Source organism: Propithecus coquereli, unplaced genomic scaffold, assembly GCF_000956105.1.
Source record: "Propithecus coquereli isolate 6110/MARCELLA unplaced genomic scaffold, Pcoq_1.0 Scaffold26, whole genome shotgun sequence".
In the NCBI taxonomy this organism is placed as follows: Eukaryota; Metazoa; Chordata; class Mammalia; order Primates; family Indriidae; genus Propithecus; species Propithecus coquereli.
Genome location: NW_012148174.1, coordinates 6,208,744 through 6,225,657, shown reverse-complemented (window position 1 = coordinate 6,225,657; position 16,914 = coordinate 6,208,744). Strand labels below are relative to the sequence as shown.

At 36.8% G+C, this 16,914-nt stretch overlaps 1 protein-coding gene across 1 annotated transcript in view; it reads left to right on the top strand.

Annotated features, from left to right (window-relative positions):
* Nucleotides 1–16,914, top strand: part of FAM13A (family with sequence similarity 13, member A) — a 207,150-nt gene that overhangs the window by 56,106 nt on the left and 134,130 nt on the right. The window contains exons 5-6 of the mRNA XM_012647212.1: nt 2,290–2,443; nt 14,697–14,780. Coding sequence (XP_012502666.1) covers nt 2,290–2,443; nt 14,697–14,780 — 238 coding nt within the window. The remainder of the gene's footprint in view (nt 1–2,289; nt 2,444–14,696; nt 14,781–16,914) is intronic.

The window sequence follows — 16,914 nt, the reverse complement described above, 5'->3', positions numbered from 1 at the left end:
TCTTGGATTTTACTGTAAGTGGCAAGAAGAATCCAAGTAGCATTTTCAAACCCTTGCTTGAAAATCTCTTTAACTGTATAATCGCTTACAAGTTTTGCTTCCCGCATAACTGCGGCATACAATTTTGCTCAGCTTTCTGCCACCGTAACAAAGATTTCCCTTCCTCCAATTTCCGATACCATGTTCCTCGTTTCCATTTGAGCCCTCACCAGCAGCATCCTTAAAGTCCAGATGTCTATTCATAATCTGTTCAAAGCGTTTTAGGCCTTCTCTGTGACACTCAAATTTTCCCAGTGTTCAGTTGTGAAGCTCCTTCCACATGTTAGATATTTGTTACAGCAGCACCCTATTTCCTGGTACTAAACTCTTACTTTTCTACTGTCGTGTAACAAATCACAAATTTAATGGCTTAAAATTAACATTTGCTGTCTGTCAGTTCCCCAGAGGTCAGGAATCTGGGCACAACTTAACTGGAATCCTTTGCTCTTTCTTTCTTACAATGCTTTCTTACAAGGTACCAGCTGGGCTGCATTTTCATCTAAAGGCTTAGTTTGGGGAATAATTTGCTTCCAAGCTCGTTCAGGTTGTTGGCAGAGTTCATTTCCTTGCAGGTGCGTGCCTAAGGACCCCGGAGCCTTACTGAGTTCTTCAGCTATGTGCCACCTGAGGTCCCCATAGTTCCCTGCCACGTGGCACTCTTACGGGCTCTCTCATGACATGGCACCTTATTTCTTTAAGACCAGCAGGAAAATCTCTCACTTCAGTCTGTTAAGACTGAGTCTCATACATTGTAACATAATCACAGGAGTGATATCCTATCACCTTTGCTAAATCCTACTGGGTCAGAAGCAAGTTATGAGTTCTATCTACACCCAAGGGAGGGGAAGTATATACAAAGGTGTGACTCACTGGGAGGCACCTTAGGATGTGTGTCCCACAGGTGGTCTAATAGGCTGAATAGTGGTCCCCAAAGATATCAGGTCATAGTCCCTGGAAGCTGTAAATGTTGCTTATTTGGAAAAAAGAATCTTTGCAGGTGTGATTAAGACAGTGATCTTCTATGGGGATGAGGGGTACTATTAAATAAATACAATCACATATATCCTTATAGAAATGAGGCAGGGGAAAATTACACACATATATAGAGGGGAAGGCCATGTGAAGATGGAGTATAGAGAGATTTGAAGATGCCTTGATCAAAGATTGGCATGATGCGGCTACAACCAAGGAATGCTGGCAGCCACCAGAAGCTAGGAGAGGCAAGGAACAGATTCTCCTGTATAGCTTTCACGGGAGTATAGCCCAGCTGACATCTTGATTGTAGTTCAGTGAGACTGATTTTGCCCTCCAGAACTGGAAGACAATAGATTTCTATCGTTTTAAGCCACATAGTTTGTGGTAATTTGTTAACAGCCACAGGAAACCATTAATAATATAAATGAGTATTAAATGATACTCAAGAGTTGCTTTTTTTAATGCATCATTCACTGATTATTCAATGAGGCTAAGTGTCTTTTCATAAAGTTATTGTTCAGATGTTTTCTTTGAGTTTTCCAACTCATATATTTTGCCTCTTTTTCTTTTCGACTTACTCTCTTTCTTATTGATTAGTAGGAGTTCTTTACACAGTGTAACTACTAATCTGATGTCAGTTATACATGTGATATTTGTCTTCTAATCTGTAGATTGGCTTTTTTTTTTTTTTTTTACCTTGTTTATGGTGTGTTCAACATTCAGATTTGTTTTCGACTATTTTTATTATGGAAAATTTTAAACATACCCAAAAGAAGAAAGAATGGTGTAATAGATCTTCTACATGCCTATCAGTCAGTTCAACAATTATCAGTATTTTTTCCCAGAACTATTTATTTTTTTTTTTAGGTTTGTACTTTTTGTGCATTATCTAAGAATTCTTTAAATAAAGAGTGAGTTGCTGTTATTGGTATGGCTGAGTATTTCTATCATGATAACACTCATTCTCTTTTGCTTTTACATAAATGTTATCTTATGTGTAATACTTTTTAATATATTCAAAACATTTCTGGCCCCAGTGTTAATATCTTCTTCCTGAACAGCCTGTTCTTATTCAGGACAAGCTGTTGAGTCAGATCTTGGGAACTCACCAGTTGTCCCAACAATGTCATGCATGTTACCATAGTGCTTGTTGAAAATCTCATATAAGAATTAAGAAGGCAAGTCATTCAGAAGATTTCAGAATATGCCTGAGTCAGCTATGTAGGCATTTGTGTTTTTACTAAATCTCAATTTTTTTTTTTTTCTTATTTCTAGTGTGCCATCTGGGCTTGAAGGCATGAAAGAACAGGACCTTTGCAACAAGATAATGGCTAAAATCCTGGAAAATTATAATACCCTGTTTGAAGTAGAATATACAGAAAATGATAATCAGAGGTGTGAAAACCTGGCTAGGCTTATCATAGTAAAAGTAAGTAACTTGGTATTTAATTTTCAGTATTACTATTATTTTGGATAGAAGATTTCATTTAAGTTACTCTTTGTCATAAAAATTCCATATTGATATAACTTCAGATTATTATTTCTATGTGTGAGTTCTTCTTAGGAAATCTATTCGATCAAATGTTTATTAAATCGATATATAGTCTTCTAAGATTCAAGAATAATAGCAATTTTATATTTCCTTGTTGCTGTAAAATCGTCTCTAAAGCACTCACGTGAGCCCAGTGTTGGTCAGTTGGTTGCACCACCCCTTTTGTGGGAGCCCGATGTTGCAGCAGGGTACGTGTGTATGGCTGTGTTCAGGAGTGCAAGCTCACTAACCAGATTGCAGATTCCTGAGGACAGCGTTACTATGTGTTTCTGTTTCTCTTGTGTTCGACACACTTTGAAGCTTAACCTCTGATTTGAAGTCCTATATATTAGTGGTTGGTAACGATCATCAATAAAGAAGAGTATTTTAAAGACCTATAAAGGAGTCCCTGACTAAAGGGACTAGCTAAAGATTTATTAGCTTAATCTTTTTATACATTGTCTGATAATTTATAACATATTCTTCATATATTAGGTAAATACCTGTAGGTATTTACTGTGGGAGCCAAATACAGATATCTTAGGTAGATGAAGAATGTAACTGCTACTCTCCTAATGCAAGTTTCAGATCAGACCTAGAGGTAGATAGTCATGATGGGAAACTCTGTGTTTATACTCTGGAAGCATCACATTCTGCTAAAGCAGAATATTTGGTGCCTTTTTTTTTTTTTTTTTTTTAAATCTTGCTGGTAGTCTCTTCTCTGAAAAGACAGAAAATGCAACAAGGGAATGTGATTCTCTGGACTTAATTACAACCAGAAAGAATGAAATAGCCATTGTAGAGTTCATAATAATAAAAGGAGACCATGCTAGCCACAGCTAGATATGCATATCTGGACAATGCTTAGAAAGCGGGTTTTTTTTAAATTCCAAAGGTCATAGAAACATTAGATAGAGACTAAGAGGAAGCTGGATTTAAAAGGAATTGGGAGATTCCCAATAAAATCACTAACATACTGAAAAAGAAGAAAAATGGGAGGGCAACTAAAGAAAATATCTTTCTAATTCATTCTCTCACATGAGAGATGTGAGGATGTGTGCAAAGAGGAAATGGGAACAAAACAAGGCATAAATACACAGAGTGACAGAGACATAGTATCTGATGCGGTCAATATAATTGTAAAGTTATGCACTTTGGGTTCATAAAAGGATTTACATAAATATGAAGAAATCAAAATAATAGTGGAGTTGAATATCATCCACAGATTTTAACTTCTAGCACAGTATTAGATGTCAGTGTGATGTGATTGCCAAAAACACAAATTCAGACACCAAGTACATTAATGGTTTCTGGAATAAAGAATTAAATTGTCTCACTAAACTTGGTATAGGTCAGGCAATGGCTGTAGTATTATGTTAGAGTCTGAGTACTACATTCTGACTCCCCAGATAATCACCACCAATCCACATTTATTCTCACTAAATATATATTTGCCTGGATGACTGTCTTTTACATCAGTTATCACACTGCTGATGGCTTTTAAGTCATAGCTCTAGCCCCAGCCCATCTTAAAAGCAATAGAGTCATATTTCCTAAATCCATGTTGGTACTTCAAATGTATCACACACAAAACATCATCTCCAAAACCTGTCCTTTCCAACTTTAGTTTGCCAGTCCCTTGGCCTGCTATCTTAGTCAGCTCAGGCCACTGTAATAAAATAGTATAGACTGGGTGGCTTAAACAGCAAACATTTATTTCTCACAGTTGTAGAATCTGGGAAGGCCAAGATCAAGGTGCTGGCAGATCCAGTGTCTGGTGAGGGTCCACTTCCTGGTATGCTGATGGCTGTTGTCTTACTGTCGTCACATGGCAGAGAGAAAAGAGATTCCATGTTTCCTCCTTTGGTTATGTGGCCATTAATCCTATCATAGGTTCCCCACTCTCATGACCTATTCTAACCCTAATTACCTCCCAAAGGCCCCTCCTTCAAGTACCATCATATTGGGCTTCAGGATTTTAAGGCTTGAATTTAGGGTGACATAAACTTTTAGTATGTAACACCTGCCAAACTAGAACCCTTCGTTTTATCCTAACTCCTTCTTTAACCGTTCCCACTCAGATTCATATTCTGCTTTATACATATCCCTTGAAATGAATGTCTCTTGTCTACCCCACTGCCACGCTTTAGATTAGGCCCTTATTATAGCCACACAATTTCAAACTGTTATCCCACCTATGGGCTCACCTCTTCCCATCTCCTTTCCACCAGTAATAGAATGATGTTCCTGAAAAACAAAGTTGATCATACTCCTCCTTTAAATTAACAAACCTTTTACTGTTATTGTTTTGCCTCCTGCTCCCTTTGTGACAATATAAAATTCAGACTCCTTAACTTAGAATTCAAGCCCTTGACACTCCGTCCTCAACCCAAACTTTCCCCATTAAATAATGAATGAATATTGAATAGCTCTTGTTTCCTTCCTACTACTTTGGCCCCTTTAAGTCTTTTCTGAGGACTTTTCTTTCTCAGTCATACTTCAACATTGCTATTTCCTAGGCTCATTCCTCAGTCTTAAGTTGAGAGCTCTGCCTTGCAAACCATACATATATATCTAACTGCACAGAGGTAACTTGCACCTGCATGTCCCATGAATCGACTTATCTTTTCTTGCCCTTGAAGGTCTAATGTTCCATTTGTATTCTGGGACTTCACAAATGGCCTGTCCAGTCACAGAATTGCTCTAGGTTCATATCCGCCGTGAGACTGTCTTTATTAGACAACATTGCTATCTATTGCTCATTATATCTTTGGGAATTTAAAAGTCTTCAGAACATGTCATTCATATGCCATGTTTTGTTTTTGTTTTTTTTTTTTTTTTTGAGACAGAGCCTCACTGTGTTGCCTGGGCTAGAGTGCCGTGGCATCATCCTAGCTCACAGCAACCTCAAACTTCTGGGCTCAAGCGATCCTCCTGCCTCAGCCTCCCGAGTAGCTGGGACTACAGGCATGCGCCACCATGCCCGGCTAATTTTTTCTATGTATTTTTAGTTGTCCAATTAATTTCTTTCTAATTTTAGTAGAGACGGGGTCTTGCTCTTGCTCAGGCTGGTTTCGAACCCCTGAGCTCAAACAATCCGCCCGCCTCGGCCTCCCAGAGAGCTAGGATTACAGGCGTGAGCCACTGCGCCCGGCCTGCCATGTTTTTATGTATATCATTGGAGTTGCAAATCTTTGTACTTTAATGCTTTATTTGTTTATGGGAAATAATAGTCATTTTGGGCTATGGCATATCACTGAGTTGGGGTGTGGTGATTATATAGTATGTTTAAAATTTAAATTTGGCTATAAAATAATTATGCTGATTTTCTTATGTGATTCATAAGCAAACCCTCAAAACAGTTATTTAAAAATGCTTTGAGTAAAAACAAAATATTAGAATGGCCTTTCATAATGATTAGTTTGAAGAAAGTGCTCACCTATTAATATGTTATGGCAAGTTGGATTACAAAGTTCAATTTTTTTTTTTTTTTTTTTTTTTTAACATTTGACTTCCAGGTCAAAAAGTTCAGTCTTATGTAGAGTCAGAGTCACTTGCCACATAAACTGATATATCACATAAGCTTCCTGAACCATTTCCCATACCTTTTTTATGCTCAAAAACATTGCATGTCTTCATTTTCATGTAGGATCATAGCCTAAGCACAATTAACTTAAGCAAATGTTTGTTCACTTTTGTCTTATTTAATACAAAGCTACTCTGTGCAAAGCTCTGGACTATGTGCTAGGGAGCTTCAAAAATGAATAAGACGTCCCTACAGGAGCTTATAGTCTACAACAGACAAAATCAGTGCAGGGACAAAGGGGCAAAAGGGAATTAAAAGGGGTTCATGCCAGACATTGTGCCAAGTTCTATATGTATTATCTAATTTACATTTCACAGTAACCTTGTAAAGTAAGTAATCTTAATACCACTTTACAAATGGGGAAATCTACAGGGTAGATTGTTCAAGCTCACACAGCAGTAAATGACAGAGCTGGGCTTTGAAATCAAGAAAGTACTGATTACGGGCCAAGTAGAGAAATAACCAAAATCTTGGAGTTTTAAATTGGACTATAAGCATTTATGCATTTATTCATTCAGTGAGTATGTATTGTATTAATAGCAACTTAGTGTCAGGGAAGTACTTGAACTCTGTTCTTCTGACTCTAGTTCCTGTATGTTTTCACTACTCTTAGCCTCTTCTGTAGAATCTCAAGAATACTCCGAACTTCTGGGCAACAGGGAGTCATAACAGGGAAAAAAAGATATTTTGGATTTTTTGTTGTTGCTGTTTACTTGTTTTTAATTTGGTTGTATTGTCTCTTCCTTTTGTGTGGGCAAATTTATATAGTGAGAATGACTAACGTGTACCCACCAAAATCTATGTGTTATAATTTTGATCATCTATGAACTTAGAGGTAGCACTCAATTAGAATTCATTTGCAATTTTCTTCAGATCAAATCCTTCTTTGGATAGTGGTTATAATTTTTAGATAAGTCCTGAAACTGAAGGTTAAAAAATACTAAATGATATTTAGGAAAAGCAAAGATAAAATCCTATGAAGAATGTTGTTTTCTTGAATGACTCAAATGGGTACTTTCTAGTAGTGGAAACTGATTAGATTAGCAGGAAATGTAAAGCATTAAGTAATAAAAGTAATATTAAAAGTTATTGCCAGCCTAGAAGTGCTTTTATGGCTCCAATTTTGAGATCATAGTCATATATTTACAATTCAGATTGCTATTAATTTCTTCTCCCCAGACGTTTTATAGAGTGATTATAAATAAACACTAGAAAGTCATGTCTGCTCAGGAATCATTAGAAATGATTAGCTATATCTGCCAAGTGTTAAATTCCTCCTTTCCTATTATGGAGAATATTTAACAAAATACAGACTAAATTGCTTTTGGTTATGAAAACACCATTATGCTATGTAACCTTTAAACTGTTTACAGTGAGATGGCAATACTTTGGAACTGACATCTCAGAAGTTGCCTACTTCATACCATGTGTATTTGGCAAATAGGAGACACTCAGTAAATGGCGAGCAAATATTTGCAGATTTTCAAAGACTACTTACATTTGCTATAGAACTGAATTTCTGATATTTTTCTTAAGTTGATTTGCTAGGAACGGAAGTTATACTTCTGTGGGCCAGAGGGACCTAGTAATGAACATCCCTTCAGGGATAATCCTTAACCAATGACTGAGGAGTGTGGGAGTGTAAATTCACAGCTGCTTTACTCCTTGATTGAATAATTCCAGGGTGTGTGTGTTATACTGTTCCCAGAGCTTTCCCCTAAGTTTAAACATCAGAACCACTGTAGTAGCTTAATAGTGACATTTCTTATTGGCTTTCTTCCCTCTATTATCACCCCCATTCCTCTGCTGGGGGACCTATTAATACATAAACTACTTGCTCTCAATTCTTGTGTCCAGATCTGCTTCTGGTTGGGTCAGTGTAGGTCCAACTAAGACATCTCAAATTCTGCTCCCTCTAACAGCACTCCAGGTGCAGTTAATTCCCGTTTCCTTTGTTGTCTTATGGCACTTGCTTTCTTCTGTTAGAACATTCTGCCTTGGATGAATTGTTTTCTCTTATGTTATAAGTTTGTCAAGGGTAAAAACAATATCTTATATTTACTTTTATATTGGCTTTTCTCTAAAAGTTCTGAAACAACTCATACATTCTTGGGTCTTCCAAAATACTTATTCTGGTTCTTTATATTTACTCAAAATGTCCATTAAATTGTACCATGTTTGTCCAAATGAAAGCTAAATTTACTTCAGGAGAGTCATATTAACTATCCTGGGCATTAATAATTATTTACATTTCTAGTGCATATAATAAAAGTTTGCTTAACAGACTTCCACCTACCTAATTTGCATGTGAATCAGTTCTCTCATTCCCTTTTAAGACATACTGACTGTTCATGGCAACTCTGAATACTTGTGACTAAGAGGTTACTCTCTTATACACCTGTTCATTACCAATTTTATTATATGCTAAGCAGAAATCAGGTGTGTTTTCAAATCTGTTTATGCCAGTTATTATTTTTATGGTGTTTATGTAATTTAGTTAAACAAATGCAATGGGAATGCAACAATACAGCTATTGCTAGGAAAATGTTGTCAGAGAAGTTAATGCAAGCTTCTATAACAGAATCTGAAAGTTTGGTGGCTTAAATAGTCAAAGTTTATCACTCATTTTGCAGCCCAGTGGGTTGGACAGCCCTCCTCCATCTTAAACCAGCCACCCTCCAAGGTTGCCTCAGCAAGGAAAGGGTAGGATGAGAATAATCTGGAGTACTTTTGTGGCCCAACCTGGAAGTAACTTGTCATATGGCTCCCAACCCACCTGGAAGGGAGGCTGAAAATATAATCTTCCTGGTGCCCAGAGGGAGAACATGAGGAAATACTCTGGTATACACAAAGCATTATCTCCACTACAAAAGGTCAGTTGAATACTTTGCAAAGACTCAGTAATAATTACAGGCTGTATATTTTCACTCCGTATAGTTGATACATTATGATTGTGGCTTGTGCAAGAAAGAAGGTGTGGAGAAGGGCACTATATGGAGTTGGTCTTTAAAGTAGGAGAATGTTTTCCCCCTATTGGTCAGGGTTATCCAGAGAAATAGAACCAATGGGATGTATGTAAGAGTACATTTATTGTGGAGATTGGCTCACATGATTATGGAGGCTGAAGAGTCCCACAATATGCCATTTGTAAGCTGGAGAACCAGGGAAGCCAGTAGTGTGTGGCTCAGTTGAAGTCTCAAAGCTTGAGAACCAGGAAGCCAATGGTGTAACTTTCAGTCCATGGCCAAAGACCTAGAACCTGGGGGACTGCTGGTATAATTCCAAAGGCCAGAGAACCTGGATTTCTGATGTCCAAGGGCAGGAGAAGATGGGTTTCATAGCTCTAGGATAGACAGAGCAAATTCACCTTTCCTCTGCCTTTTTGTTCTATATGGATCCTGGGTCAGTTGGATGGTGACCACCCACATTGGGTGAGGTGGATGTTCCCTACTCAGTCCACTGGTTCAAATGCGAACCTCTTCTAGAAACACCCTGACAGACATACCCAGAAATAATGGTTTGCCATCTCTCTGGGTATCCCTTAATCCAATCAAATTGGCACCTAAAATTAGCCATCACATGCCCCCTCCCCATGATGTTGTGGAAGCTAATAGAAGAGAGTAATTCAAGAACAAAGAGTCACCTGCTGCGAATGTCGCTAAGAACATAAGTAAGATGGAGACTGAGCTATGACTGTTTTGGCAATTTTAGTGAAATAGCGAAACAAAAAACCAGACTTGAGGACACTGAAGAAGTAGAGAATGAGTGAAGGTGGCTGTTTTGAAAGAGATTGCTATAAAGGGAAGCAAAGAAGTGGCACCATAGCTAGTGGGAGATGTGGGATTGAGGAAGTGTTTTAAAGGCAAACAAACAAAGACAATGGGATATATTAATAATTTCAAAGCATGTTCATGATTAATGGGAATGATCTAGTGGAGACGAGTGAGAGGAGATGAGACCCAGGGTGCACGTGAAGGGAATTGCTCTTTAATAGGATTAGAATCTTACCTTTCATTGCAACAGGAAGAAAGGCAGAGAAGATTGAACAATTGCAGCTGGGTTTGTAGATTTGACGTCGAGGCATGAGTAGCTTCTGCTCCAATGCTTCTATTTTTCCAAAGAAGTATGAAGCAAGAATGGAAGGAAAGTGGGTCCAGAAGAGAGAAGACATGAAGTACCATCTTGGCAATTGGAAAGTCAAGTTAGTAAATACTAAAGAAGTATAGCAGTACTGCTGTGCATGAGAGAGGGACCATTCAAGGTTTATGGTCATAAATTTAATGGGAAATCAGTCAACCTATTCCATGTTTTTCATGATAACGAAAAAACGGAGCAACCACTTTCATTTGCTTCATTCCCAGCATAGAGAAGGCACATAGCTGGATTCATCCAAGGTTGCACTTTTGCAAAATTGAGGCAATGATTGGAGACTAGACAAAGGAAATTAAAGTATTAACAAGAGAATGAAAGATCACACATGAAGGCTGGTTAAGAAGGGAATTAAAGCAGGGAGGGAAGAGGTAAAGAAAAAAAAGGGAATTAAAAACAGGAACACACAGGGGATTATGATAGGTTAGAAAAGGGATTTTATTCTTTCAGTTTACTCAGTCACTCAACAATGGACTCAACAATTGTGTGCCAAACCCTGTTCTAGGCCCTGTGGGTATACTCATGAACAAGACTGACCAAGTCAGTTCACAGTAAGTGTAATTTTAAGTCAGATATTTCTAAGGTCTGTGGAGAAACGTAGAAATGGGTAGGGGGATAGAGGGCAACAAGTGGGAGGGGACAGCGGTGGTGATTAGAGAGGGCACCCAGGGAAGGGAATCACTCTGGTAAAATTGAGCAAAGACCTGAATGAAATGAGGGAGCGATCCTGGGAAGAGCTGTGGGAGTAGTGTGCTAGGCTGCGGGGACAGTGAGTGCTTTTTTTTATTTTTTAATGTCATTAGTAGTTGAACAGTAAGGCCAAAAAAGTCATGATAAACAAAGTATTTTTTCCTTCCCTATTGTATTTTTAAGTGGTATTTTCATGACACCATGACACAGCTGGTTTAATCAAGTAGCTTTTGCACAAAAGTCATTAGAGTGAGCAATTGGTTCAGTCAGAAGCCTCATTTAAGTAGACCAAACGTTTAAAATAAATATAAATATACCATATATGATATATTCATGTCCATCTTGTTTGGCACTCTATTCTCCAGTGCCCAGCATTGGAATGGCACCCTTTTCAATTAGGAATAGTTAGGAATAGGAATAGTTAGGAATTCAGTTAATATTTATTAAGTGAATTTTTATGCCTACATACAGTTTAACACTTAGAAACACAAAATATCCCCCTTCAAACTTTTTCAAAGAAGTTCTAAGGGAAGAGTTTGAACACAAACCCAAGGTCTCTTCCCTTTACCATGAGAGGGTGGGGACTTGCTTTAAATGGCTTTGTAAAAAATTTAGATATAACTCACATACCATATAATTCACCGGTTTAACGTGTACAGTTCATTGGTTTGAAGTACGTTCACAAAGTTGTGCAGCCATCACCATTACCTAATTCTAGAACACGTTTATCACTGTAGAAAGAAACCTCACGCAGACCAGGCCCATTAGCAGTCACTCCACATTCCTCCCTTCTCCCAGCCCCTGGCAACCACTAATCTACTTTCTGTCACTAAGTATTTGCTCATTCTGGATATTTCATATAAGTAGAATCACAAAGTATATATGTTCTTTTGCGTCTAACTTCTTCCACTTAGCATGTTTTCAGGGTTCATCCATATTGTAGCGGTTACCAGTACTTCATTACTTTTTATAGCTGAATAATACTCCATTGTGTGGCTATATCATATTCTGTTTATCCATTCATCATTTAATGAACGTTTGGATTGTTTCCACTTTTAGGCTATTATGAGTAATTCTACTCTGAGCATTTGTGTACAAGTTTTTGTGTAGTTGTAAATTTCCAATTCTCTCAGATACTTATCTACAAATGTAAATGGCTTTTGAAAAGTATAATTTGTAAAACATTTTATCTTCATCTTTCACAGTTCATCTTGTATGTTTTAAAATAATACATTGAGTTACTACCAGTTATTTACTTAAGCTACTAGTTGAATTATTTTACCTTTCTCAAGAAATCTAAGTAATATTGGCCTTGCAGGAAGATGTCACCTGTGTCTTGTGGGTCTGGGACCTCCAGCTCACTGCTTGCTACATAGGAGGGGCCACTGTTTCAGTACCATTCTGGTGGGGTATTAGGATTGCAAATCTGAACAGATAGTAGTTTGTGTTTTTGTCAATAAATATTGCTTCTTCCTTGAGCCAGATCTCTTGACTCCCAGTTCAGTTCTCTGACTGCTGAACTTTGCTTTTATTGTCTGAATTTAAAGTCATAAAACAAAAAATAATCATAATTCATATAGATAACATTTTCAGATAAAAGTTTAGAAAAAATGGTTTCAGAACCTTAGAAGGAAAAGCTGTCAGCCTCGTGTTCATTAACTCACAGGGACAGAGAGGGAAAATAGGAGTAATAAATACCATCACTTCTATTTTATGCATGAGAAAGAAAGAATTATAAATATTTGTAAACTCTCAGTCATAAACAAAGGTCAGCCATTCCTATTCATTTCCCTTAATAGTCAGCCTTGTTTCTTCTCATCATATTCTAGCATTTATATACTAGTAATTTTAAAAAGGGGTACAAGCACTAAACATAATTATATTATCCAAGTGTAGCCAAATTATGCAATCGATCATGCAGTTAATCACTTGGCTCTTCTAAATGTCATGCTGGATATAGTTTATCCCTCTCACAGTGAGTCAGAAGCAGGCATGGGCTCATTCACTATTTCCAGTAAGTGGCTTACCACCAGCAGGTGCTGTGACTGGTGGGAAAGGGTAAGACCAGAATGCATACTTATTTGGGCATCTCAGAAATGTACCTTTGGTCCTTACCTATGGCTGTACGTGAGGCCATTGGCAGCTTAGAGTGTTGGCAGCACCTGCAGCTACCTCCCAGCTTAGAAGAGGCTCCCAATTCCCTACATGTCAGGGAATGTTTGTTCCTAGCACAAACCCAAGAACAGGTGCTGTCCTGTGGTTTGGGCATGAGTCTCAGCTCTGCCACTGTCTATGTGATCTTGGGCATATCACCTCAGGATCCAAGTCTGTCATCTGTAAAATTAAAGATGTAGACCAGTTGACCTTTAAAAAACTTGGCTCTAAAATGCTATGACTCCTCTGCTTAGTGGTTTAAGATGTCAAGTGGATGAGATGTAGTGTATAAAGGTAATGAGAGCTCAGGCCTTAAAAGTCATACAGAACTACCTTTGAGTCCTATGTGACACTGGGCAAGTTTCCTTAACTTCTGGAAGCCTTCGTTGTGTTATCTTTAAAAGGGTGATGATGAATGATGATAGTTCCTAGTTCATAGGGTTCTTGGGAGTAAAAATGGCATTGTGAATGCAGAATCTTTAGCACAGCGCCTGATACATTATAAGATGTAATATTTATTAGTAGTAAGTAATATTGTTATTTAGGGACATTTTATCCTAATACATGAAGTAAATGAGTATAATTCCAGCAAATTTAATAACATTGTGAAGTATACAGACTAAATTTTTTTAAGATTATAATAATTAGCTATAAAGGAAACAAAAAAAATCTATGATTTAGATTACTGAATGGTAGGCACAGTACGGGAAGAAATGGGATGCAGAGAATTATTGAGCAAGTAAAAGAAATCTGACTTTCTCCTTAGCTTTGTTTTGTCTGTAATCTTCCTTTTATGTATTATTTTCCTATTTCAATTTGGAGATAGACTCATCTATGGAAAATTTATCTAAGTTAATGGCTGTTCAGAAGTGAGGCCCTACATTACTGAAAAAACAAACAAGATTATTATCGTTTCTGTTTATCATGTAGGAATAAATAGTAAATCTCTATAACTCCATCCAAGCTGCCTCCTTGTAATTTCTGCCATTATTTTTGCAAATTCTGTCTTGATGTCAACCAAAGACTTAGAAGTTTAATAATTTCAGAAACAGATACTCATATATTTTTCCTCAGTTATGGTATCGGTATGAAACTATCACTATTCAATAGTGGTTTCCTAAATTATCTGAAGGAATTTAAGATAAAGTTGTGTAAAGAGTCAGAACCCATCTGTGAAATATTGTGAGGGAAATTGGCAACTTGAAGTTTGTTGGTTGATATCTTGGAGAATTAACCATTCATTTCTCAAAAGAAGAGGTGAGTTGTCTATAGTGGATATGTGTGTGATGAAGTGACAGTGCAGATAAGATTTCTGGTGCTCATCTCTGAACGTGTATGTCCTGTGTGCCCCACAGCTCCTCCATCACTGTCTCTTCTTACTTTACTGTTGTGTGTGACCTATAAGAGAGGAAAAGTTTGACTCCTCATTGCAGTCTCACCGGCTTCTGATGTGATCAGCTCAATCCAGAAATGCCTTGTCTCCCTTAAAAATTGCTTTTCACTACCTTGTAATTATTTCTGGTAAGGGTAAATGTTCTTTAATCTCTAATTTTTTTTATACTTCTTTTATAGGAGGCCAGTTGTAAGAACTCCCTACCCATCATTTTAACAAAGGGCTTAGAAAGAGACATGCCAAAACCATCTCCAAAAACCAAGGTAAACTATATCTGCTCTTCAGGCTACCTTGTGAAACCTTTAGCATGGCTCTTCATGCTTTTGTTTTCCAGGCTCTGTTGTTTGCATTTCCTTCATCCTTTCTTGTTTTGGGTTTTTTTGTTTTGTTTTCATTGTTGTTCTTGTGTGTTTTTTTTTTTTTTAGAGGCAGAAACCTGGTGGTATAAAAAATGCTTTTGGTATAGAACATTTAATTCAAAGTTATATTCAGCCAAAAATTCTTAGGACACTGCTATTATTTAACAGACATTGATATTGTTTAGCATATGGTTTTACCTCTGCTTAATCAGAATTTTTCCAGCCTCCAACTCAGGAAATAATGAAGTGTAGATCTTCCCAACATACTCGTGAGCATAATAGAAATGCATGAGATGCTTTTTCCCTCTTGTGGGTAAAATAAAATGTCCAGCTATAATTTTTCTTTATCAAAATCGAAATCACTTTATTGATTTTTCATAGTTATAAAAGTAACACATGGTGAATAGAAAGTATTTAAGTAGATTTTAATAAGAAAATATAAGAACTATCATGGCTATGACAGAATAAAGGGTCTAATATGTAAAATTGTGTTTCCTTTATTAACAAAACTCCAAAATGCACATAATTGTTTTTGCCAGTAAAAAGAAAAACTCCTTTAACCCCAAATATGTCATGAGATTTTGGTCATAAGTCCACTCAGAGAAGTGATTATATTAGTTTTATAGCCCCTTACTTTCCTAATCTTTAGTCTTCTCTTTTGAATAGAACTTCTATTTACTAGGTGTATCTAATACTTCTAACTGGCCACTATGGCATTTATAGAGCTACTTTTTTTTCCAGTTCTAAGACAAAATGTTTTCCAAACTTTCTTGAGTCCATGATAGGCAAAATTTAAAAGAATTCTATTCTTTGATATTGATTGCAAGTTACTATAAAAATAATTGTGGCTTTATTTTCAAAGGCAATGTAAGCAAAGTATCGAGCCATTACTGTTACATTTATGTCAAGAGTGTACAGTTTATTTTTTAAAAACTAAAAATATCTTTCCTTATAAAACTTATTCTACCTTGATTTTTTTAGAAAAGTAGTTCAGCTATCTATCATGGTTTCCTTTACAGATTTTAACTGTTTTTTTATATTTTTCACTGAAATATTTGTGTGTGCAATAATTAATTCAAATGTATAGTAGAAATTTTGTTGACTGTGCATTTAATAAAAATTCAGTGTCAAAAATATACTCATAAAACAAATGCACTGAAAAAATCTTATAGGATTTAAGGAACATTTTTAGGTAACATTTGCTTATTAACTTGAAGTAGTTATATTGATATAACTACTTTGAGGTGATGAGACCCTATGAATCACTTCCTAAATGAAAGATACTCTTGAAACTGGTCATAAAAGTTGTTTGAAGGGAGTCTATTACTTTCATGAAATTAATCCCATTTGGAATATTTAGGTCAGTCACATACAGAATCAATAATTAATGTGCACTTACTGTCCTCCCCCCCTCTGTCCCCCTGTATGGTTTATGACCCAACTGATTTAATGGACAAATTATTTTAATTGGTTAAATCTTGGTTTGTGACTTTAGCTTCTTTGTGACCTTACATGAGCAAGTTTAAGTTTACATGAGTGAAGTAAGCTATCCTTAGTTCGGGGTGATTATAATCTTTGTAATTTCAAATCCCAGAAATGAAGCAGAGCATGTGAGCTAGAAGAGATTATTTAGGCACTATCTCTGCCACCAAGGTTTTATCTTAAAATCTTTTTTCTGGCAGTTGATATTTGAAAGCTAAAGCGGAGAACACCTTAAAAACATGGTTGGTGTGTTCTTTCTAGAGTGACTTAGTGAGCAATGAGGATGATGTGTGTCCATGGTATTAATGTTACTCCATTTGGCCCTCATTGCTGTCTTTCTCAGACATCTTTAGTTACAGCTGTATTTGCCTTGGGCAGCTAAGTATTTCTGATCCCTATATAGGCTAGAGATGTAAAATGCTAATCCAGAAATGGCCTATGTCCATTGGCTCTGGAGATGTCTCTCTAGTATAAGCCATCTGTCCCTGTGTGTTCCCTTTGCCAGCTGTTTTCTCTGCTCTTGGGTAATGGGAAGGGTTATATTTCTCTTCCTTAG